The sequence below is a fragment of the Neltuma alba genome, unplaced genomic scaffold, assembly GCF_004799145.2.
Source record: "Neltuma alba isolate B1F8T4 unplaced genomic scaffold, ASM479914v2 tig00012187_pilon, whole genome shotgun sequence".
Classification (NCBI taxonomy): domain Eukaryota; kingdom Viridiplantae; phylum Streptophyta; class Magnoliopsida; order Fabales; family Fabaceae; genus Neltuma; species Neltuma alba.
The window spans coordinates 330,204-356,110 of NW_021636728.1; the positions used below are offsets into that span (position 1 = coordinate 330,204).

At 35.4% G+C, this 25,907-nt stretch overlaps 2 protein-coding genes across 2 annotated transcripts; both read left to right on the forward strand.

Moving 5' to 3' along the window:
• The first annotated feature begins 2,616 nt into the window (after nucleotides 1-2,616).
• Nucleotides 2,617-4,041, forward strand: LOC114724428 (probable disease resistance protein At5g63020). The gene is made up of 2 exons (XM_028910775.1): nucleotides 2,617-3,342; nucleotides 3,457-4,041. The coding sequence occupies exons 1-2, from the start codon at nucleotides 2,617-2,619 to the stop codon at nucleotides 4,039-4,041; spliced, it is 1,311 nt and encodes a 436-aa protein (XP_028766608.1).
• Nucleotides 4,042-14,479: 10,438 nt separating this feature from the next.
• LOC114724429 (uncharacterized) lies at nucleotides 14,480-15,214 on the forward strand. Its single transcript, XM_028910777.1, has 2 exons — nucleotides 14,480-14,620; nucleotides 14,885-15,214. Exons 1-2 carry the CDS (start codon nucleotides 14,480-14,482, stop codon nucleotides 15,212-15,214), a joined length of 471 nt encoding a protein of 156 aa, XP_028766610.1.
• Nucleotides 15,215-25,907: the final 10,693 nt, after the last annotated feature.

Sequence of the window (25,907 nt, forward strand, 5' to 3'; positions counted from 1 at the left end):
TTAAGAACAAGTGATGAATATGAGAACGGAGTAGAACGATTTATTGAATTTGCTAAACAGAATGCTCGTAGCAATAACGGAAAAATGGTGGGAAGCGTTCCGGGAAAAATGGCTCAACAACTTGGATATATCCTAGTGTGAGTACTTTAAATTGAAGTTCTTTCATTGATGGCAGTTATTTTATATATGAATTTGGATTATCATTTCCTTGTGATTTGCAGTGTGCTAAGCAACAAGGGCCAACAGAGTGCGGATATTACATTATCCGTTATATGTTTGAGATTATTGAGAGCGGATGTATTACAAAATTTGATGAGGTAAGTAAATATAATTTTAGTTTTGTAATAGTTGAATTTTTAAATTGAATTGTTACTTATTTTATTTTCTTCCTATGTTTAAATTTGTTCATTTGTCAATTTACATATTTTTGATAATGATTGTTCATATACTATTGATGACATTAACTTCATCCGAGACCTTTTGGCACAGCAACTGCTTCAAGAATTGTGATCCAGGGATTGAGCAAGTTTATGTTTAGAGACAATAGGATCAATATTGACTTTTGTAATTTGTTCTTCTTTTTTGACTAGTTAGTTAATTAATGTGTCTATATAGATGAAGTTATGATGTTGATATGTCTTGGCTGAAAATATTGATTGGTTCATACTATTTCAACTTGCTGGAAAGTGGCTATTATGGCTATTGTGGCTGTAGGAGAAGCAGTATATACGAACTGAATCTTTTTTTAAAAAAAACAGAGTAAATTCACGTCTGTTTAGAGAAAAACAGACGTGAATTCACGTCTGTTTGCACAAACAGACGTGAATTCACGTATGTTTTTGCAACCAGACGTGAATTTTCGTCCGTTCCAAACAGAAGTAAAAAGGGGGTACTTTTTATGTCCCTTCTTTTCATGTCCCCTGCAAAACAGACGTAAAAAGTCCTCCAAAACAGAAGTAAAAAGTCTTCATTGTAGTAGTGATATGAGAAGCAAATTTTTAAAAGTAGCCATGCAATTCCGACAGAAATTCGGATTACTCCAGAGTGTCCAAACCTAGTCATCTTAAACTGCAATAACAAGGAAACAAATAGATTCCACCCAAGAAGAGAGTAGAGAGAACCAACAGTGAACATAAAAGTTTAATCCCAAATTGCAAAGGGGGGAGAAAAAATTAACGTCACTTTTCTTTTAATTTTAAGATTTCGTGCTATTGCAAATTAGTTGACCGATGTTCCAAATATTGAGTGAGAGATTATGTGCGTATAAAGATTTACTTCAAGTAAGTTTACACTGTGCAATCTAAATATTGGGGAAAAAATATGCTTGTTTCGTGAAATATAAAAGAAATGGTTTTTTTTTTTTTTGGGGAAACTAAGATGAGGATTGAGGAAGGAGGTCGATTTCATCGTCACGTTGTTGAGATTGAAAGGACTGCTGAAGATAAGCGTAAAATCAGTAGTGGTTTATAAGGGTAGTAGGTGTGGTCTGGTGGCACCTGTCCCTATAAAGGCTCCAAAAAATGCTTAGCCTTGTGGACACGAGAGAAAAGGTTAGGGGTCCTCACCTTTGAAAAGGTTACGAGTCCTTTTGCAGAGGCCTTGCGGTTTGTAGGTTCCATTTTCCGTCCTTTTTTTTTTCGTCCTTTCTATTTTTCTCTTCATGGTAAAGTCGGGTAAAATGCAATTTATTCTCTGTGTTTTTCCCAACTTTACTTTTCTGTCTCCTTTACTTTAATTTTCTCTAAGCATATGCATAGAAAGAACAAAGATTAGATTGTCTATTCATTTATTTTAAAATATAAAATATCTTCTTTATTACATAATATAGACGAACAAAAGGAAAATCAAACGCCAACATATACTACAAAAAATCTTGTCGAGTAAAAAATTCTTAAGGGATTTTACCGATACAAATTCCCAAAAGTGGTTTTTACTCAATAAATGAAAATATTAGCATATATAGAGATATTATTTTCTCTTAGAGGGAAGGATAACCATCAATTTAAATAAAATTAAAATAAAACAAAGAACGCAGTTTTAGACCGTTGATGGTGAAACTTAATTGCATCATAGACCGTCTAATTAATTTAAATTATTAAAAATTGTTTACCGTAATTTTTCAATAGCTGCAGGTTGGGTCATCCACTTTAAATATCGTCCTTAAAGCTTTCTCTGACTGATAGCCAAACATTGCTATCTGTCATTCACTGCATTTCTGTCTTCTCCTTCTCGATTTTTATCTTCACTTCTTTGGTGCACCCTAAGCAAACCATGTCCGAATTTATTCCTCTAGTTATTGACATCCTAACTTGTTTCTGTGGTTATGGTGCCAAATGGGCAGATTCAATACGCAATCTTGGAGAAAACCTCAACTCCTTGGAAAGTGCTTCAAAGCAACTCGACGATATGTATCATGATGTCAAGATGAAGGTCGAAGCAGCAGAGCAGGACCCAAGGCTGACGGTTTTGAATCGGGCAAGGGGTTGGATGCGCAGAGAAGAAGAGCTACGAAAGGAAGTCGAAGACATTGTGAAGCAAGGTCGTCGAGAAATATAAGCCAAATGTTTCGGAGGTCATTGTCCCAAGAATTGCCGGGCTATCTACAAGCTACAAAAAATGGTTGACCAAAAGCTGAGTGACGTTGATGATCTTACAAGCGAAGGCCATTTTGATGTTGTAGCAGAAAAGATTTCCCGTTATATGTTCTATGAACTTCCTGTGGCTAAGCTTGTAGGGGTAGAATCAACATTTGAGAAGCTATGTTCATGCTTTGAGAACAATCCGAGAGGCATCATTGGTTTGCGGGGAATGGGAGGGGTAGGCAAAACAAGTCTGCTTAGGAAATTCAACAACGATTTCCTTTCAAAGAAAGCAAACAATGTAGTCATTTGGGTTGTGGTGTCTAAAGATGCAGATGAAGGAAAAATTCAAGTTGCCATTAGGAAGAAATTGAATGTCACAGATGATGAATGGAATAATAAGACGGTGGATGAAAGAGCTGTTGTGTTATGGAATATCTTAAAAAACAAGGAATTTGTGTTGTTATTAGATGATGTTTGGGAAAGGATTGACCTGTTAAAATTGGGGGTTCCTTCCCCTAATAATCATGAATGTAAGATAATATTTACAACTCGGTTAGAAGAGGTATGCGGTTGGATGGGTGCGGATGCAGATGGAAGCATCAAAGTAAATTGTCTCCCACCAGATAAAGCATATGATTTGTTCAAGGAGAAAGTGGGCGATACTACTCTTGAACAACCTAATATATCGTCTCTTGCAAAGCAAGTGGTGGAAGAATGTAAAGGCTTGCCACTTGCTCTTTGTACTGTTGGACGTGCCATGGTTAACAAGAAGACTCTTGATGAATGGAAGCGTAGTATAAAAATTTTGAAGAGGAATCCCTCAAAGGTCCCAGGTATCGTTGATGAAGTCTTTCTCTTACTTGAATTTAGTTAGAGTAGATTGCCAAATGATACCTGCAAATCATGTTTTTGTTATTGTGCCCTGTTCCCTGAGGACCATAACATTAAAAAACAGGAGCTTATTTTGCTCTGGATTGCAGAAGGTTTCTTGGCTGAATTTGATTGCAATATTCATAAAGCATGTAAGCAAGGAGAAGATATAATTTCAACTCTAAAGTATGCGTGCTTATTGGAAAATGGTGAGAAAGATGATACAGTTAAGATGCATGATGTGATTAGAGGTACAGCTCTCTGGCTAGCTAATGATCACGGGGATACGACGAGATTCATTGTAAGAGGCTATTCCATGACAACTGGGCTTGAAGTATACAATGATCCAAAGTGGAAAGAGGTAGAAAAGCTATCAATGTGGGGCGGGGGTGATGTGAGCACAAACTTCCCACAAAAACCCCATTGTCCTAATCTCGTGACTCTACTTATTAGGAATACTTGGATACAGGCCTTTCCAACTGAGGCATTTGTCCTTCCAAGTACTGTCAAAGTTCTGGACTTTTCTTCTAATTATGGAATAAGAGATGTACCATCAGAAATAGGGGACTTTGTAAACCTGAACACATGAACCTATCCAATACTCGCATAAGAAAATTGCCAGAGGAGTTGAAGAATTTGAAGAAGCTGAAGGTCTTGTTGCTGGACAGAATGCACGTGCTTGAATTCCCAGAGAAAGTTATATCCGGTTTGTTATCCCTTCAAGCTTTTAGCACGAGACGGTCAAAACTTGGAGGGATTGATGAAAATGTGTTGTTGAATGAGCTAGAAGGCTTAGATCGTCTTCAAGATATACGCATTTCTGTTTTCAGCACCTCCTCTGTCGAAAAAATACTGAACTCCCCAAAATTGCAAAGATGCATGTGTGAGCTATTTGTTACAAGAGTACACTCATCACTTCGCGACTTGTTCTCATCACTTGGAAATATGAAGCATCTTGAAACATTAAAAGTTGATGCTTCTGAGGTTGCGGAGACTCCGAGGAGCTTATTTAGGCGGACATGATTATATAACCCTTCGCAAGCTGGTTCTCATTGGGTTTCATAATATGCTTGACTTGAACTGGCTTCTACATGCTCCAAACCTTGAATTCCTTACATTAGCCTATTGTGATTCATTGGTGGAAGTTATAAGTAGCGAGGATTTTGGCACTGAGATACAGAAAAGTAATCTATTTTGCAGTCTCAGTTATCTTCGATTGAGATATCTGAGGAACTTAATGAGCATTTGTAGAACAGCATTAGAGTTTCCTTGTTTGAAGGAGATTGAAGTATTTCACTGCGGCAATTTGAAGAAGCTCCCATTTTCTCAAAATACATTGAAAAATCTACAATGCTTTATAGGATATGCTGAAGAGTTGTTGGATCAATTGGAGTGGGAAGACGAAGCTACCAAGGATCTTCTTTCATCAAAATTTCGAAGGGTAATTATTTCTGTCAACTAATTGCAATCAGTTACTTAAAGCTTTAAAGTTATTCTCACTTGCATGCAAAGTCTGATATACTTTCTAATTGAACCGAGCGCTGCATCCACATAAATATTCATCATGAGATTATAATATCTGTGAATAATTTATTTTCCCAATATTTCATATGGCGCTTTAAAATTTGTAGAATTTTTAATTTAAAGTACGCATAGCATATTTCACCAAAAGAGTACAAATACCATGTAAGAAAATTTTGATATTGTGATGCTTGCCTGCATGCGTCCTGTTCTATATAGAACTGAAAATGAAGAGAAATAGTAAATTTGTAAATATTTTGACATATAAATCTTTGTTCCTCCTGTTTGTGCTTTATTATTTGGTTTGAAGTTTTTTTTCGGTTACTGTCTGGTGGTTGTGGATTTTGTGCCCTTTGTTTCGTTTTAGTTTGGGCTTTTGTATGGTCTGTTTCTATTATTTAATAAAAGAAGTTTGATGAGTATTTGTCAAAAATTGATAAAAATTATTCTTTTTCATGCCTAATTAAAACCATTAAGCTATTATATGCAATAAATTTACTAAAACTTATACAAGGAATAATTAACTAGTTTATTAATGTAGTTAATCAAAGACAATTCAAAGACCCAACATTGAATTCTAAGCCGTGTTCAAGATCTAATACTTTAGTAAATGATATATGCATACAAATTATTGTATATATTTTTTTTAAAAAAAGTTACATTTTTGTAAGAAAATTACACACACACACACACATATTAAATTATACATAAAAATAATATAATGATGTTTTATTTTGAAAAGCACCACATAAGAGAAGGCATTAATTGAACCATTCCGTAACAAATTTATTGATTTATAGAATATAAAAAGATTAATTATTTGCGTTCATCTGCTGCAATATCTTTTTTTTTTTCCCCTTTTTCTTTTTCAATATCAAGTGCCTTCGCTGATTAATTTTTGATTTTTTACCCTGGCTAAACTTTCCGTGCAGCCATCCTTTCGGAGCGTAGCTAAACAAGCACTTATGGGAACTAGAGTTCGGCTCAGAGAGTGAGTATTTATTGTAACGCTATGCATCCTTTCAAGTACGTTTTATTTATATATATTTTCTTTTAGGTTTAATATACTTTTTTGTCCCATAATGTTGTCTTCATTTATTTTGACTTTGGTCCTTCAAGTTTCAAATTATAGGTTTTACTCCTTCAAGAACCAAAATGATCCAAGTTTTTATTGAATTATAAGATCAATATTTTAAATAAAAAAAATTGAAGGATAAAAGACTATGATTTGAAATTTGAGGACCAAAACAAAATGAGGATAAACTTGAGGGACCAAAAATTATAAATTTGTAAATATTTTGACATAAAAAGTTTTTGCTACTAGTTGGTGTGAAGCTTTTTTGGGTTGCTGTCTGCCGGTTGTGGGTTCTGTACCCTTTGTTTTGTTTTAGCTTGGCCTTTGTATGATCTGTTTATATTATTTAATGAAGGAGTTTAATGAGTATTTGGCGAAAACTGATATAAATTATTTTTTTTCATGCCTAGTTAAAAACCGTTAAGCTATTATATGCAATAAATTTATTAAAACGTATACAAGGAATAATTAACTATAGTTTATTAATGTAGTTAATCAAAGATACTTCAAAGACCCAACATTGAATTCTAAGCGGTGTCCAAGATCTGATATTTTAGTAAATGGTAAATGCATACAAATTATTGTATATATATGTTTTTAAAAAACTACTTTTTTTATAAGAAAATTAACCAATACACATATATTAAATCATACATAAAAATAATATAATGACATTTTATTTTGAAAAGCAACACATAAGAGAAATTTTAAAAGAGACTAACAGGCATTGAACCATTCCGTAGCAATTATTTTTTGAATTAAAGATCACCTTCATATGTTGGCCCCAAAAAAAAAGATCACCTTCATATGTTGGCCCCGAAAAAAAAGGTCGCCTTCATAATTTTTTGAATTAAAATACATATATACAGATACAGACACAGACACGTTAAATTATAAATTTTATTTTGAAAAGCAACACATATGAGAAAATTTCCTAGTGACTAACAGGCATGAAACTATTGCTTGACAAATTCATTGATTTATAGAATATAACAAGAAATATAAAAGGATTAATTACTTCTGTTCATCTGCTGCAATATCTTTTTTTTTTATTATCAAGAACCTTCACTAATTAAACTTTTTTCCCCGGCTAACTTTTCATGCAGGCCAGTATCAGAGTATGTCGTCTAAGAAAGGCTATTATTCGAAGGTGGGTGCCTAAGAATTTTCCTTTTCGGGCGAATAACATATTGTGTATATATATTGAAGATAAAATTTCTGGAAATAAATGAGTGAATAAAGGTTATAGTCAGTGTTTCTATATTCCTGTATCCTCTCAGATTGTATCGTTTTGTATCCTCTCAAGCACTATGGTTTCATCATTTTTACTGTTTACCCATAAACGTTGCCATAAGGTTTTACGCTATGTCTTTTGTTTTATGATATGATTTTGGGTTAATATAATCATTAGTGTGCTTATAATTTTTCTTATAATTTTGGGCCAATATAATCATTAGTGTGCTTATACTTTCTTTTTATTTTAGTTTTAGTTCCTAAAATTTTAGAGCGTGTTTTTCGGTTCTTTTAAAAGTTTGTCCCTTTGGAACGTTAGTCCTTATATTTCTAAAAGGCTTGGAGTTGCTTACTTGGCAAGATGACTGGGTAAATTTGCTGACCAAGCTTCTGATCTGCACATATGACAAAAACAAAATAGAACCATAAAACGCAGCACCTAAGAGGCCATGACCAAAAGGAATTCTGATAGAGAGAAGAAATGGATTATGATAAGAATTTATGTAGTAGTATTATGCGAAAAAACCCAAACAGAAACCGAACGCCAAAATCAGACTTTTGAACGAGTACCTAGAAAAATATTTAGAAACAGACGAATGTGAAGCCCTTGCCTGGGTTTCCTGCTATGACATTTATGTCTTCTGCAAACCTTTCCTCCTTCTCTTGCGCTGGTTGCTTTTGTTAGATATTTTATTATAATTATTATTTAGATATATATATATTAGGAAATTAATAAAATACTCTGAGTGTGGCTCTTTCAGTCAAACAAGGCCCAAGCCCAGTAGAGTTAAGCTTTTCAGTCCATATATGTGTTGGTAACTCTCTGATGGTGAGACGCGCAACAATTGAGTTGACGGCTGAATATTCTGAGAGCGGTAGTTTTAAGAGTGACCTATCTATTTCCTTGAGGTTCCCTGACTGGTGACGACTGATCCAGTTGCCATCACTGTGCCCTATTCCAGTCAGAAGAGACTTGAGCAACCCTTTTCTTCTAACCATTGTTCTCTTTTGCAGCTTTATTCCCCTGTCTCAGATCCCGAGATCATTCAAGATAAGACAAATGGCAAGAGGTATATAAAGATTCTTCCACTGTATTATTTTATGAAAAGATTCACATTTCTTTATTGTTTTATTTATTTGTATTGTGAATTTGTCTTACACGTGGCATCAGAGCCAGGTTAGGTTCTACTCTGCCTATTTTGTTTAATTTGGTTGTTTTGTTTTATCTGGGATGATTTGGCTTTATTTGTACCGTATATCTTCATCACTTTCAAAGGCCAAATCAGAATCGTTATTATTTTCACCGGTTATTTTAAACAATTTTGGTTCTTGATTTTATTCGAGATCTGTATGTGTGATCTTCTCAAAAGGCTCAATTTTTATTTTACATTCCGGTTCCTTCTCGTTTTGCAACCTGTCGTAAACCTTTTCTTTTCTATGTTTGAGAGAGTATGTCTTCGGTCATTTGGGACGGAAGGAAGGAGAATGTTCATCTCTCCGATGATCACCATCATCACCTTCATCAGAATTGGAGGGGCCGAAAACGAAACTCCCCTTTTCATTCAAGAAAGTCTGAGTTTTAATTCCGTTTTGCCCCTTTTTCCCTATTGTTATTGTTCGAAATTCTGTTTATTGTTGTTTTTTGTGAATTGTGTAACGTCCTGAGTTTTTATCGGGCTTTAATAATCTCTTTTGGTTGATTTTGAGGATAGATTAGCAATTTAATCTTGATCTTGGTGTTTGGGTTGGATTTGAGGTATGTTGGAGGAATAGGTGAACGTACCCCTCTCAAGGTATGTTCGCCGCGGCGAAGTTTACATCGGGAGTTCCAGGGGAGAGTATCCTTTCGGGAAGGTTTCGCCGCGGTGAATGTTTTCTGGGCGAGCGAGAGTTTCCTCTCGGGAAGCTTTCGCCGCGGCGAAGATTGGAGTTCGCCGCGGCGAAGTCGGGTTTTCAGGCGAGTAATCCCTCTCGAGATTAGTTCGCCGCGGCGAAAGTTGTAGAATCTATATAGACGCTGGAGGGTTTAGTTGTGCGAAAATTAGAAAATCTGAAGGAGGAGAGAGGAGCTCTGCTAGGGTTTTGGTGTTGAGGCTTGGGAAAGACATTTCTAAGGATCCATTACCTCAAGTAAGTGATGTTAACCTCTAATCTACTTTCTTTCTTGGAATTTCTGAGGATTTTTGGTGGAACCCTAGGATTTTCTAGATTGTGATGGAACTGAGGTTTTTGACCGATTGTTTTGAGTTTAATTGTTTGCTTTGGGTTAGTTTAAGTATTTAATCGGTGTAGTTTTCTTGGATTTGAAAAATCTTGAGTTTTTGAAGCTAGGGTTTATGAGATTGGGAGGTATGTGATTGAGGATGACAATGTAGAGGTTGATTCTGAGTTTTGTGAATTGGGTTATGTTAAGGAGGGTTAAATTGGATGTTTAATCGGTTTAGATTGTTGTCAGAACTTCAATAGTTCAAATGGGATGTTTGGGTGTGAATTCCTATAGTGGGTCCTTGAGGTTATGAATTTTAATTGATGTTTGGAAAGGAATTAAGGTTTTAATGGATTGGTATGACCATGGAGTGTTGCCTTGATAGTTATACCCTTTGAGTTGGATAGAGTTTTGATTGGAGCTAGGAATTTTGTGTCCCCAAATGTTGTTTTGGCCACATTATTAGTTTGAAAGCTAATACATGGTGGTTGTGTGTTTGTGTAGACCGGTTGTGAGTCTTGTTGGTGCACGGGGCCACATTATTGGTTTGTTGTTCCTTGCTCAGGCGAGAGGTAACCACTTTCCAATCCTTAGTACTTGCTTCTGTGGTATTGTGAGTAGATTTATGTTTTGTGCTCCAAGTAGTAATTATGTTCAAAGTGTATGTTGTGTATAAAAAGGAAAACCGTCTTGTGGGGTTTCGATTGATGATGAATGAAATCTTGAAATTATGAAGGATATGCCACTGAATGGAGTTACTTATGAAATGTTCAATTACTATTTGATTATGGTTTGAGCATGATGCATGAATTGGGAATTGGTGAGAGTTTTTGATAGTTACTACCACATGGTAAGGCCTCCATTAATGCATGATGGTTGGCTCAGTACGTTCCCCATAGTGAGGGATAGGCCTTTTGGCTCCTTACGTCCCCCAGAGTGAGGGATAGGCCTTTTATGATAGTGAGGGATAGGCCGGCTTCGACTCCTGAAAATCCCCCAAAGTGAGGGATATGGTTGATGGGATTGCATCATTGCACTTGTATGACTTGTTGTGGCTATCAATTATTATATTATTTGTGAACTGCCCCACTTGACACCTCACGAGCACCTATTGAGTAGTACCTTGAATTGGAAAGATTAGTTACTGGGACGTTTGTCTTACCCCGTGGTTTACAATGTTTTCAGGTGAAGGTTCCGGGCGTGGGTCATTGGGAAGAGACGCAGAGGCTTGAGCTTGGTTAGCTTTAGGCCTCTAGCACTTGTATATGTATGGCTAGTATATATTGCCACATTTAGGACTGCTTTTTGAAATATTTTGATTACCCGGCCTTATTGTAAATTGGAGAATATATTATCTCCTCGTTTTAGTTGGCCGGAGGCCATTTCTGTTGTTTTATGAAACTTTGTTAAATGGTTGAAAACTAATTGGATGGGCTGATTTTGATGTATGTTGTTACCCGGGCTGGAGGCTCGGTGGCCCAGTGGATATGAATGAATGATTTCAGTTGCATGCAACAGACTTTGAGTTGGAACCGAGTTTAAATGTTGATTTCTAAAGTTATGCAATTTCTTTCTACTATGGAAGTTCATTTTAACACATTTTCTTTTCTACTATAGTAGTGATTTTGTGATGAGCTATAATGTTTTGAGGTTAAGGGTTTTACAAATTGCACCCTCAGAAACAGAGAAAAATGGCGTCTTTTGGGCGGAAAATTGTGCTTTTAACGCTGAAAAACGGACCAGAGCCGCCGGAAACCATGGTTGGCACTGGCGGCTGCAAGGGGCTACGAAACGGGTCTGAACTAGGTCAGGAGTCGGGTTAACCTAACCCGACTCCATGTGGATGGAGACCAATGCCATAAAACGCCGCCGTTTTGCATTAAGAAGCCTTCCTTGTTTGTTTTTAAAACGGTGTCGTTTCGGCCTGAAGTGAAACTCACCGTTTCACTTATAAAGAATTTGGGCCGACCCATTTTGGGCTGTGGTCTGGGCTTTATATAAAAAAAAATGTTTGTTTTGTTTAATTCTGTGCTTTGGGCCGAATAGATTTGGGCTTTCGATTTTTTTTTTGTTTTTACTTTTTGAGAGGTCTGGACTTATTCTGTCTGGGCCAATCTGTTTTTTTAATTATAAAAAAAGGGGTTCGCACGGTGACATTACAGAAACCGTTTGGGCCTCGAATTGGGCTTTTTGTACATAATTAAGATTTTTTTTTCCTCTCTGTTTGTTATCTGGGCCGTATTGTGTATCTTGGGCTTGCTTTTTTTGGCATAGAAATCAATTTTTGGTCATTGTTTGGTTCCTGGACTTCTGTTTTGGGCCTGAACAACTATTTTGTTATTTTAGAATGTTCTTTTGGGGCCTGTTTTGTTTAAATTCTGTTTAGCCCATTTATTTTTTCCAGAATCAGGTCATGTTAAATAAATAATTAATTGCAAGTTATTTATTTATTTGAAAATAGTTTTAACATGTAATTTATTTTTATGCAAATATTTGAATTGTTTAAATAAAGATAAAAGTTAATCTTAGCTATTTCACATCTTGTGTAAATTTGCAAACTTGTTTGTTGTAAAATTGTTTGTTTGCCTAAATGATTGGATACTAAATTTCGGGCAATTTGGTTATTTACTTAAATTTTGCGATGTTTATTTTGAGATGAAATATGCTGAGGTTAATGTTTAAACAATTATTTGGATGCATAAAAATAGTGGGAAAATTTAGTTCAGTTATTTACTTGTTAATTAAATTAATTGCTTAAATTCTCCATTGAGATGTGCATATACTGGACTTAAATGCACTTGTATGATATTTCTGATTAGCATGCTTCTTTAAGGAGTAGCCACAATATCCTTTATTTATTGCATGCGATATAAATCACATAATAGACTTATAAAATATCAATTGTAATTAAATATGCATTTATAATCGGTCTTTGCCCACAGGTAGATAATTATCAATGTATATTTAATTAGGGTGGGATAGAATTGCCTTGTATTTTCTAAGTAGCTCACAGGTATTAGGAAATATAAATGCGTTCTAGTTCCATCAATATGAGATAAATACATGCTATGCTAATTTCTTTGCCCACAGGGAGAACTTAGTGATACGTATTTATAATTGTATGCTTTATTAATGTTTTAAGCATACATGACACAGTTATTGTGATTGTCTCTATTTATTTGGAAGTTTGACTGATTCTCTAATATTGCAGCTGCATTTACTATCCCTAACATTGTTGTTCATGCTAGTAACAAAATTATACTTGACAGTACTAACTACCCTGATTGGAGGGAAGACATTGCTTTACATCTCGGTTGTCTGAACATGGACTATGTCCTGGAAACTAAAAGGCCTCCCAAACCACCTGATGGCTTGACTAACAAAGAGGCCAAAGAGTATTATGAATCCTGGGAGAAAAACAATTGCCTTACTCTCCTGCTGATCAAAACAAGGATTGCTAGGAGCATTCGGGGAGCAATCCCTAAATGCGAAATTGCTAAAGAATACCTGGAAGCTGTGGACAAACAGTTCAAACCGACAGACAAGCAGATGTGGGGCACCATTATGTCGGAATTATGTGCCATGAGGCTTACAGGTATAGGCAGTACTACACAGCATATAATGAAGATGAGAGATTTATCCTCTCAGTTGAAATCCTTCGATATGGAGCCTACTGAGCAATTCCTGGTGCAGTTAATCCTAAACTCCCTTCCTCCTCAGTTTGATGCCTTTAAAGTATCTTACAACACACATAGGGAGAAATGGTCAGTTGATGAATTACTGTCCATGTGCATGCAAGAAGAAACTAGGCTGTTGATGAGTGGAAAGGGTACACCTAAGGAAGTTCATCTAGGAGAAAGCTCCAATAGGGGTGGTAGTAGGAAGGGAAATAAGGATGACAAGGAGAAAAGAAATAGAAGAATCCCTCCTACCACTGCCTCAAATAAGAAGGATGCCAAATGCTTCTTCTACAAGAAGAAGGGGCACATGAAGAATGAGTACTCCAAGAGGAAGGCATGGCTTGAACGTAAAGGTATGTTTACTTCTCATGTTACCTTAGAATCTCATGCTATTAATGTTGATGATGACACTTGGTGGATTGATACTGGTTGAATGATCCACATTTCCACAACCATACAGGGCTTCTTAACAAGCAGGCCACCACGTCCGAGTGAGGAATGGGTTCTATCAGGCAGCAAGAACCCAGACCGTGCGGAGTTGGTTGGGACTTATCGTATTTTTTTGAATAATACTCATGTAAACCTTTTTGAGACTTTTTATATTACAACATACATGAGGAACTTAATTTCTATTTCAAAATTAATTCCGTTGGATTATGGTTTATGTCTTGAGAAGGGCTCTATGTTTTTGAACAGACATCATATTAAGATTGCAGACATTGCAATGATTGATAATTTATTTAAAATTATTCGTGATCCTATTCAATCTTTTAATATTTCGCATGGTATTAAATGAAGTGTCATAAATGAGAATTCTATTAGCTTGTGGTATAGGAGATTGGGACATATCTCCAATGATAGAATCAAAAGGTTAATTAAGGAGGAAATACTTCTACCCTTAAACCATTCAAAATTTGATTCTTGCGTGGACTGCATAAGGGGAAAGCGGACTACCAAGTCACAAAAAGGAGCTAAAAGAAGTTCTGAATTGCTTGAGATTATACATACCGACATTTGCTGCCCTAATTTAACCGCACACGGTCAAAAGTATTTTATTACCTTTATCGATGATTACTCGCGCTACACGTATATCTATTTGCTTTATAATAAAAGTGAGGCACTAAATGCCTTTAAGGAATATAAAGCAGAGGTAGAAAAACAAATCGGGAAACCAATTAAGATTGTAAGATCTGATAGAGGTGGTGAATACTATGGTAGGTATACTAATGAAGGACAAGCACTTGGTCCTTTTGCAGAATTTCTTTGAGAGCAAGGTATAGTTGCTCAATATACCATACGTGGCTCACTAGACATGAATGGTGTAGCTGAAAGAAGAAATAGAACCTTGCTGGACATGGTTACGAGCATGATGAGTAGCTCCAAACTTCCAATTTCTCTATGGAAAGAAGCACTCAAGACAGCTGTATACATTCTAAACAGGGTTCCAACAAAGGTAGTGCCTAAAACACCCTTTGAAATCTGGAAAGGTTGGAAACCCAGTTTGAATCATTTAAGGGTATAGGGCTGTCCTGCAGAAGTAAGAGTGTACAACTCATAGGAAAAGAAATTGGACCCTAAGACTATTAGGGCCTACTTTATAGGCTATGCAGAAAAGTTTAAGGGTTAAAATTTTTACTATCCGCCTCCTTCAAAACGGTTTGTGGAATCTAGGAATGCTAAGTTTCTTAAGAATGATGTGATTAGTGGGAGTCATCAGATAGGAATTGATCACATAGAAGAGACCAATAGCACAAATGGTGAGGGAACATCAATTGTCAATGACTCTTCTTTAGTTAGAGCTGTCATACAACATGATGTGGATCCCATAACTCAAGTTGATGATGCTAGACATCAAGAATATATGCAAGCTGACCAACCTGTCATAGAAGTAGAACCATCACAGAATGTGACAGAGGATGTTCCTGATGAGCAACCTCAGCCGACTCAAGAAGTTGAACTGAGAAGGTCAACTAGAGAGAGAAAGCCGGCATTGCCTAGTGACTACGTTGTGTACTTCACTGAAATTGACTATGAAAGATATGGGTGAGGCATCTTATGTCATTGGCATTAAGATCCATAGGGATAGGACTCAAGGTCTTTTAGGCCTGTCTCAAGAAACCTATATAAACAAAGTTCTTGAACGATTTCGGATGAAGAACTGTTCAACCAACGTGACTCCTTTAGAGAAAGAAGACAAATTTAGTCTAAATCAATGTCCTAAAACCGAGCTCAAGAAAAAGCAAATGGAAAAGATCTCATATGCCTCAGCAGTAGGAAGTTTAATGTATGCACAGGTTTGCACTAGACCTGATATAGCTTTTGTTGTGGGCATGCTGGGAAGGTACCAAAGTAATCTTGGTGAGACACATTGGACAGCTGCAAACAAAGTGTTTAGATACCTACAAGGGACTAAACACTACATGCTTACATATAAGAGGACAGAGAATGTAGAAGTGACTTGTTACTTAGACTCTGATTTGGGAGGATGTTTGGACACAAATAAGTCTACGACTGGTTATATCTTCCTACTAGCAGAAGGAGCCATATCATGGAAGAGTACGAAACAAACTCTAACAGCTCCTTTTATTGGTGATGCTGAGTACATTGCGTGTTCTGAGACAAGTTCACAAGAAATCTAGATAAAGAATTTCATTGCTAGGCTTAAGATTGTTGATTCGATTTCTAGGCCGGTCAGAATGTACTGTGATAACACTGCTACAGTGGCCCATAGCCAACAACAAGAGGAATAAGAGTCGAAGTAAGTTCGTTGAATTGAAATTCCTATGCTTGAAAGAAAGGGTTATGGATGACCAAATTTCGGTTGAATACATCAGTACAAAGGAAATGCTAGCTGATCCTTTGACTAAAGGGTTGAAACCGAATGACTTTGTTTCACACGTGCCTCACATGGGACTTCGTCGTCTGATTGATTAGTTGAGGTATGAGCAATGGAATTTATGATTTGTCATCTCTGGTTATGATTGGATATACATATGTGTTTTCGAGGTTGATAAACATAAAGTAGGAACCGAACAAAAATTGAGTTTGTTCATAAAGGTATACCCATTAAGTAAGGATGCTGCCTGTGATGCATGGAAGATAATACCCGACTTAAGGGGACTTGTCGCCATGATTCTTGCAGTATAGCCTTAGCTTACTGAGGCACGACAATTGACATACGTATAAGGGCCAAGTGGGAGAATGTTAGATATTTTATTATAATTATTATTTAGATATATATATTAGGAAATTAATAAAATACTCTGAGTGTGGCCCTTTCAGTCAAACAAGGCCCAAGCCCAGTAGGGTTAAGCTTTTCAGTTCATATATGTGTTGTTAACTCTCTGATGGTGAGACACGTAACAATTGAGTTGACGGCTGAATATTCTGAGAGCGGTAGTTTTAAGAGTGACCTATCCGCTTCCTTGAGGTTCCCTGACTGGTGACGGCTGATCCAGTTACTATCACTGTGCCCTATTCCAGTTAGAAGAGACCTGAGCAACCCTTTTCTTCTAACTGTTGTTCTCTTTTGCAGCTTTATTCCCTTGTCTCAGATCCTGAGATCATTCAAGATAAGACAAATGGCAAGAGGTATATGAAGATTCTTCCGCTGTATTATTTTATGAAAAGATTCACATTTCTTTATTATTTTATTTATTTGTATTGTGAATCTGTCTTACAGCTTTTTCTACCTTGGCAAAAATTGTACACAAATGTTTTCCAGAGGAAGATAATAAGAACAAGAGAGAAGCTTCATGGATATACACGAGGAAGAAGAAGCCATTGGGATGTTTGTTGGGAGTGATCATGGTAGCAAGAAGGAAATGGATAGCATGAATTGAAACAAAGCGGTTCACATCCTTATTTTCCTGTTGTCTTTTGGACGCGAAGGATTATAATAAATGTTGTTTGAAGCTGTTTGTATTCAAGAATGTCGAATCAGAGCCAGAGAGATTAAGGTTTGGCTTGAAAAAGTTGCCAAGTAGTTATAGAAGAAAGAGTGGGAAGTTGCTCAGTTGGTAATAGATTGATATTCAGAGTTGTGGGTTTGGTTACGGTTCATGCTATATAATCATTAGTATTTTTACTGTTTACCCATACACATTGCCACAAGATTGTACGCTATGTCTTTTGTTTTGTTATGGTTTTGGGTTAATATAATCCTTAGTGTGCTTATAATTTTTCTTATAATTTTGGGTTAATATAATCATTAGTGTGCTTATAGTTTCTTTTTATTTTAACTTCAGTCCCTAAAATTTTAGAGCGTGCTTTTTGGTCCTTTTAACTTTTGTCCCCCTGGAACGTTAGTCCTTATATTTCTAAGATTTGGAAGCAGACGAATGTGAAGCCCTATGACTGTGTTTCCTGCTGCTGTGACATTTATGTTTGCTTCAAACCTTTACTCCTTCTCCTGTGCTGGTTGCTTTTTCTCCCTTTGCAAAAATCGTACACAAATGTTTTCCAGAGTAAGATAATAAGATCAAGAGAGAAGCTTCATAGATACATATGAGGAAGTAGAAGCCATTGGGATGTTTGTTGGGAGTGATCATGGTGGCAAGAAGGAAATGGATAGCATGCGTTGAAAAAAGCTTCAAAGTTGTGGGTTTGTTTACGGTTCATGCTATATAGGCTTGGTAATGAGTTCAAAAGCAGGGAGGTTTTGGGAGTCCAAAGAAAACAAACACACATTGATATGCTCTGTTCACCTCTGTTTTCATAACCAAAAACAGAACTAAATTCAAAATAATTAAAATCACTTCAACACAATCTCAGCCAAGGACCCAATAAGTAGGTGTTGCAGCTTATTTTAAAGCAAGGGGAACTCAGATAGAGGTATTTGTAGTAATTGTGATATGGGCATAGTCACTTATGGATTAGCATTTCTCCTTCTCTAATGGTGTCAAGTTGCTAAATTTCCAATGTGACCCAACATGGCAACAACCACATGATTCATAAGGAAGCCTATTGGCAGCACCAAGCGAAAACTAACAAACTTCAATAGAATACAAAAATGCAAAATTTTTGTTCATGCAGGTATTCATTACAAAAGAAGGAATCATATCCTGCAACTGAAGGACCAAAATGTTTGCTTCCCTCTCTACAAAGTTTGGCTCCAATGACCACCCAATATCAGGGTGTGTCTTCTTGGCCCTTCGAATTCCGGGGAATTTCCCGATTTTTTTAGTTTCTTTTTATGGGCAAAAAAAAAAAAAATCGTTCAATTTTAAATCTGTTTTACAATTTTTCAAGGATTTAATATTTAATTCTTTGAGAAATCATTAAAAAAAATACACTATTTTTTGTTGATAAGATATCAAAATGTCACTTATTTTATATAAAATTTAATAATAAAAGGGTCGTAAATTAAGAGACCACTAGGCTGCAGTTGACTCCTCTTTTGAGATACATCCCATTCTTTTTTTCTTTTTTTTTTTGGGGGAAAAAGGGGGCAAGCCTAGGCTTGATAGAGTCTTGCACAAGAAAAAATAAAATTACAAAAACAACGCAGAGAGCCAGGTGAGACGGTTGTTGGTCTCTCTGAAGGTCTTCTGAGAACACGTGCGAGCATCCACTTGGTACTTTTGGAATTAAGATCAGCTCCTCCGAACTTGCGTGTCCCTTTCGTGCAAGGAAGTCTGCACACCGTAGGTTTTCTCTGCGCGTATGTCTAAGCTCTGTCTCTCCGTTTTGCAGTAGGAGGTTTCTAATCTCTCGGACTGCATTACTCATGGAGTGATCTGTTACATAGTCTCTTGTGAGCATGTTAAAGGCGTCCAGGGAGTCAGAATAAACCAGAGTTTTCTGGAATCCCATTCTGATTTGTACATTTCTACAGGTTCCACCAAGGAAAATCCAAGCCTCAAGTAAAGACTTTTCTCCTTTTCACGTGCTTGAAGGGTTTAAAGTAGCCTTTGTTACAGTTCCCGGGGCCTCATTATCAAAGGGAACAACTGGTGCTGCGCAGATGTGTGAAAAATTTTTCCACTTCACAGTCTCAAAGTAGCCTTTGTCAACTGGCTCATCATCAGATTCACAACCAAGATCACAAGAGATTATAAGGATTTGTGGACGATTTGAAAGATGCTGGAGATGGATAGCTAGACGTCCACTCTTTAATTTCTGCCTTCCAACAAGTGAATGCCTATTTCAGAACAATATCCAGAGTTAGCCTTCAAATTTGTAAAGTTAGAAAGCAAAATGTCAGGTATTGAAAAAGAATGAAAAATAAATGCAAAATGATACCTACACTCTCATTTAAACAACAACAATAATAATAATAATAAGGGATAAGCAGTGTTTAGTAACAACAATAAAGATATAATGAACGCTGCATTAAAAAATAAAAATCAACCTTTTTTTCGAATTCCCTGATTACCTTCCTTTCAGTACACCAAACACGGCTTTAACAATGTTTGTGGTTACAACATCTGGGTAAAGAAAACTAAGCATGTAATGGGACCACAACCAATCTCAAGTGTGAACCTTTTTCAAAATACATGAATACAATGTGCAAGCTCATACTTTAAATAATGTAATACTACTAATAAATTACCTTTATGGTGCATAAAGCTTGGATTCCAAGGAAGAGAAATTACTACATATTAATGAATATTTAAAGCCAAATACTTGACTGCTGCAAAAATAAATGTCAAAAAAGATGAGGTAAAAATTGGCAAAAGAATGCTTGACGGTCATTTTAAGTACAAGTATTGTGAACAAATACTTGACAGTTTCAAATAAAACCGTCAAGCATTGTTAGGCAATGCAATGCCTGATAGTTGGTTCACAATACTTACTTTAGAGAAAAACCCAAAAAATAATGCGCAATGCCTCCGGGGGTAAACTTTGCACGCAGGGATAGATCATTCTGAAACATCTTGGTGATGAGGTGGCATCAAAGACTTTTCCTCTTCCTGTCAGAAGCAGTGTCTATATTGAAGATTAAATTTCTGGAAAAATAAATGATGAGTAAATGTTGTAGCACGTGTTGTATTGTATTGTCAAGATTGCATGTATGTATTTTCTTGGAACATGATGTAAATTTGTTCAAAAAGTTTTCATTCAAAAATGCTAGATACTCAAAAGCCTTTCTGAGTTCAATTCTACTCCAAAAGTTTAAAATAATAACAACTTTGTCCCATATTATTAAAAAAACTAATATTGATTGTTAAAATATTAGCATTGACCATCAACATTTTTAATAGTAGGGAGCAAAATTTTGATTTTAAATTTCAGGGATAATATTGAATCCAAGAAAAACTTTCAAGTATCTGGTGCTTTTGAGTGAAAACTTTTAGAATAAATTTAATTTGCACCCGAACCTTATTTTCTTTTATGTTATGATGTATTGCAAAGTTTCGTTTGAATATATTTCATCAACTGCAATAATTAATATCTAATTTTTGAATGAAGATTTAGTAAGTCTTTAGTATTTAAAGATCACCTTCACATTTTTCTTATAATTTTTCTTATCCATTATTCAAACCCATAAGGGTTCTCTACTCTTTCATTGATGATCAAATTGTTTTCCTTTTTCATCTTAGAGGTGTTGATTTTCTTGGATGGCCAAAAATTAAAAAAAAAAAAGAAATGTTGATTTTCTCAATTTCAGGTGCTGATGACTTTTCTTCTTATTTCCAGTGAGTCTTCGAGCAGTGCTAATTTGCTACTTGTATTCTCTCAATTATGGCCCTCCTTGAAATCATGATTAGAATCATTTATAAGCTGCTTATAAGCATTCTAAATGGGTCCAATATATGCCAAACATATTCAACTTTTGTAACAATGGAAGTATAGACCTGTTTAATCATTGAAAAGTTGATTAGTCAAACTAAATAACATAATAAAATTTTTTAACGAGATTCCAATTGATTTGCAAAAGCACGAAATCTTCAAACTGTACGGAAAAATAATGGTGCATTTTTTGTGTTTATAATAATTGGATTTTATATGATTAAATAGATATTTTTTGGGAATTGTAAAATATTATATGCATCTTTAGTTGATTATATGTGTTTATATATAATTACACACACACACACACGAGTCTGGCTTCTCTCGGATCTCTCCTCTACTCATGATTGCTGTTTTAGAGATAGAGAAATACAAGCCAAGTGTTTTGGAGGTCGCTGTCCCAAGAATTGCCAGGCTAGCTATAAGCTACACAAGGACGTTACCCAGAAGTTGAGTGATGTTAATGATCTTATAAGCAAAGGGCATTTTGATGCTGTAGCAAAAAATTTTGCGTGTGATCGGTTCGATGAACTTCCCTTAGATAAAGTTGTGGGGGTAGAATCAACATTTGAGGAGCTGTGTTCATGCTTTAAGAACAATCATGAGCGCATCATCAGTTTGTATAGGATGAGAAGGGTAGGCAGAACTACTCTACTCAAGAAATTCAACAATGATTTCCTCTCAAAGAGACCAAACAATGTAGTCATCTGGGTTGTGGTGTCTAAAGATATAGATGATGAAGGAAAAATTCAAGATGCCATTAGGAAGAAATTGTGTGTCGAAGATGATAAATGGAATAATAAGACAGTGAATGATAGAGCTCTTTTGTTATACAATATCTTAAATAAGAAGAAATTTGTGTTGTTATTAGATGATGTGTGGAGAAGGATTAACCTATTGGAAATAGGGGTTCCTTCTCCTAACAATCATGAATGTAAGATACTATTCACAACTCAGTCGGAAGATGTATGCTGGCAAATGGATGCATAGAGAAGCATAAAAGTAAATTGCCTCACAACAAATAAAGCATTTGACTTGTTCAAGGAGAAAGTGGGTGAAACCACTCCTGAAAATCCTCATATATTTGATCTTGCAAAGCAAGTAATGGATGAGTGTCAAGGGTTGCTACTTGCTCTTCGTACTATTGGATGTGCTATGGTTAATAAGGTGACTCCTATTGAATGGAAGCGTGCTATAGGAGTTTTGAGGAGCTATCCCTCCAAGGTCCAAGGTATCGTTGAAGATGTTTGTTACTTGCTTGAGTTTAGTTATGACAGATTGCCAAATGACACCTACAAATCATGTTTTTTGTATTGCGCTTTATTTCCCAAGGACTATAACATTAGAAAACAAGAGCTTATTTTCCTCTGGATAGCAGAAGGTTCTTTGGCTGAATTTGATTATGATACGCATGAAGCACGTAAGCAAGGAGAAGACATAATTTCAAGTCTAAAGTACACTTGCTTATTGAAAGATGGAGAGAAAGAAAACACAATTAAGATGCATGATGTGATCAGAGATATGACTCTTTGAGTAGCTTGTGATCATTGGAGAAAGACGAGATTCTTTGTAAGAGATTGTCCCAATACCAGTGACATTGAAATATATAATCATGCAAAGTGGAAAGAGGTACAAATGCTATCAATGTTGGGCTGGGGTGGAATCTCACAAAAACCTCATTGTCCTAATCTGGTCGCTTTGCTTCGTAGGGAAAGTCGGATACAAGTCTTTCCAACTGAAGTATTTGTTCTTCCAGGTATTATTAGGGTACTAGACTTGTCATCCAATAAGGGAATAAGAAATCTGCCATCAATAATCGGGGACTTTGTAAACTTAGAACACATGAACCTGTCCCATACTCATATAACAAAATTGCCAGAGGAGTTGAAGAATCTGAAGAAGCTAAGGCTCTTGTTGCTGGGTGGACTTGTAGAGCTTGAACTGCCAAAGAAAGTTATATCTAGTTTGTTATCTCTTCAAGCTTTTAGCATGAGAAGTTGGAGAATTTGAGGGATTGATGAAAATGTGTTGTTGAATGAGCTAGAAGGCTTAGATTATCTTCAAGATATATGCATTTCTATCTCGAGCATATCCTCTGTTGAAAAAATACTAATCTCCTCAAAATAGCATGTGAGTTATTTGTTGATGGAGTAAGCTCACCACCTCATAACTTGTTCTCATCACTTGGAAAAATGGAGTATCTCGAAATATTACAAGTAATGGGTGGCATAGGATGAGAGGATTTGGAAGCTGTGAATATTCCGAGGAGCTCATTCTGGGGACATGAATATATAATCAGCCTTCACAAGTTGACTCTCATGGGATGTAATAACATAGTTGACTTGAATTGGCTTATACATGCTCCAAACCTTCAAGTCCTTGAATTAAGTCGTTGTCATTTATTGGTGGAAGTTATAAATGAAGATTTTTGGGACTGCTGACACTGAGAGAGTGAAAAGTAATCTCTTTTCCAGTCTCACTTATCTTCAATTGGGATTTCTAAGTAACTTAAGGAGTATATGTAGAATGGCATTACAGTTCCCTTGTTTCAAAGAGATTAAAGTAATAGACTGCTCCGATTTGAAGAAACTCCCATTTAATTCTCAAAGAGCGTTGAAAAATATACAGTGCTTTATAGGAAATTATAGGTGGTTCGAACAATTGCAATGGGAAGATGAAGCTACCAAGCGTATCCCTTCATTTAAACTTGAATCGGATCAGCTATACGCATGAGAAGACGAAGCTATTCAGCGTCTTCTTTCATCAAAATCTGGAGAAAGGTAATTATTTATGTCAAGTAATCGCAATCACTTAACCTTTAGAGTAAATTATGAATGCTTTCTGATTGACCCAAGCGATGCATGCATACAAATATTTATCATGTGATTATAACATTTGTGAATAATTTATTTTTTCCCAAATTTCATGTGGATTGTTGCATCTTGAATTTCACGTTTCAAAATTTGCAGTTGTTTTTTTTTTTTTTTTAGAAGTACGCATAACATATTTCACACAAAAATAGAGTACAAATAGCATATACAAAAGAAAACTTTGATATAGAATGCGCACCTGCATATATACAGTTTGTGGACTTCTATTTTTGCTCTATTATTTAGCTCACAGTTTCTGTAGTTGCCATCTGCTAGTAGTGCGTTTTGTGCCCTTTGTTCTGTTTTAGCTTGGGCCCTTGTATGGTCTTTTTTTGTTATTTAATTAAAAAAATTTTAATGAGCATTTGGCAAAAACAATGATATGAATCATGCTTTTTTGTTGGGAAAAAATATCATTTATTAATTACTTTATGAATATAAGTAATCAAAGACACTTCAAAGACCTAACATTTGAATTCTAAAGAGTGTTCAAGACCTTTTATTTTAGTAAATGATTTATGCATACAAATTCCTGTAATATATTTTAAAAATTACATATTTTTTGTACTCCTCAGAAAATTTCACATATATTAAATTATATACAATAATAATTTAATAAATCTTATTTTGAAAAGCCACGTATAATATAAAAGAAAATTTACAAGTGTCCAACGGGCAATGAACCGTTCCTTCACGAATTTATTGACTTACAGAATATAAAAAGAGATACAAAAAGATTAACTAGTCGTGTTCATCTACTGCAATATCCTTTTTCAATCAAGAGCCTTTGCTAATTAATTTTTTTTCCCACTAAATTTTTCATGCAGTGATGAATAACATTCTAAAACATCTTGCAGGAGGTGTCTAAGATTTTTCCTTTTCAGGTGAAAAACAGTGTCTCTATTGAAGATAAAGTTTCTATACATAAATGAGTAAATGCTGGAGTACTTGTTGCTCTGTGTGTGTGTGTGTGTGTGTGTGTGTGTGTGTGTTCTCTCGGATTGTAATGTTATGCCCCCTTTTGAGTACCTTTTATTGATACTACAACACTATATAGTTTGAGTTTCAATACTGTTTGCCGATAAACAGTACCATAAGATTGTATATTATGTATTTTGTTTTATGTTATGATGGATTGCAATGGAAAGTTTCATTTGAATAAGTATCAACAACTACAATGGTTAATATCTAGTTTTTGAATGTATGTTTGTCTTTTGTTTTTGTTTTAAGCTGTCGAGGGATGTTAGAAGAAAGGGCATTACACAGTGGATGGAATACAAGCATCTGAGTTTCCAAAATCAATGACTGCCTTCTTCCGATCCAGTCCCTAATCTCCCAAGTGACCTAGATTGGTGCAGTTCTTCTTGAACATAGCATCGGCTATTGCATGTCATACTTACCTGCATATGTCTTGTTTATAGATCTCCAAACAAAAATGAAGAGAAATAGTAAATATTTTGGTTCATAGTTTCAATGGGTTGCTATGCGCTAGCTGGCAATGGGTTTTGTGCCTCTTGTTTTGTTTTAACTTGGGTCTTTGTATGATCTGTTTTTATTACTTAACTAAAAATGTTTAGTGACCAATAGTGGCTAGATTTAATAGAAGGGACTAGCCTCTCATAAAGTGACAAACCAAGATTTGAATCCTTGTTAGAAGAGGTGTTCATATTTAGTACCCAACTGTTCAATAGGAGAATACTATGCCTAGCAAAAGTGAGTATTTGGCAAAAATGAATGATTCTTTTTCATGCCTAATTAAAACGAATAAGCTATTATGTACGATAAATTTTTAAAACTTATATAAGGAATAAATGGGTTTTTTAATTTTCCAAAATTTGGGAATAAATAATTAGTTTATTAATATAATTAATAAATGATACGTCAAAGACCCATTGAATTCTAAGCCGTGTTCAAGATCTATTATTTTAGTAAATGACACTCTTTTGATCTTATTTATAAGTCACTTTCAACATGTTTTACACAGATCAAGAAAAACTTTAAACTTAATTAACTCTCATTTAAAATTCAAAAACTTTTCAATTTTATTTTCATTTCATATATATTATACCCCATAAAAATAAAGTCAATACAATAATAAATGAAAGGCAAAATTGTACATTCATATGAAAGATTTCT

Excerpts from the sequence above, each read along its gene's own strand:
- LOC114724428 (XM_028910775.1), top strand. The coding sequence starts at position 2,617 with ATGGTTGACCAAAAGCTGAGTGACGTTGATGATCTTACAAGCGAAGGC. Across the intron at positions 3,343-3,456 it reads GTACTGTTGGACGTGCCATG|AGTAGATTGCCAAATGATAC; the intron begins GTTAACAAGAAG and ends GAATTTAGTTAG.
- LOC114724429 (XM_028910777.1), top strand. The coding sequence starts at position 14,480 with ATGAATGGTGTAGCTGAAAGAAGAAATAGAACCTTGCTGGACATGGTT. Across the intron at positions 14,621-14,884 it reads TAAACAGGGTTCCAACAAAG|ATAGGAATTGATCACATAGA; the intron begins GTAGTGCCTAAA and ends GGGAGTCATCAG.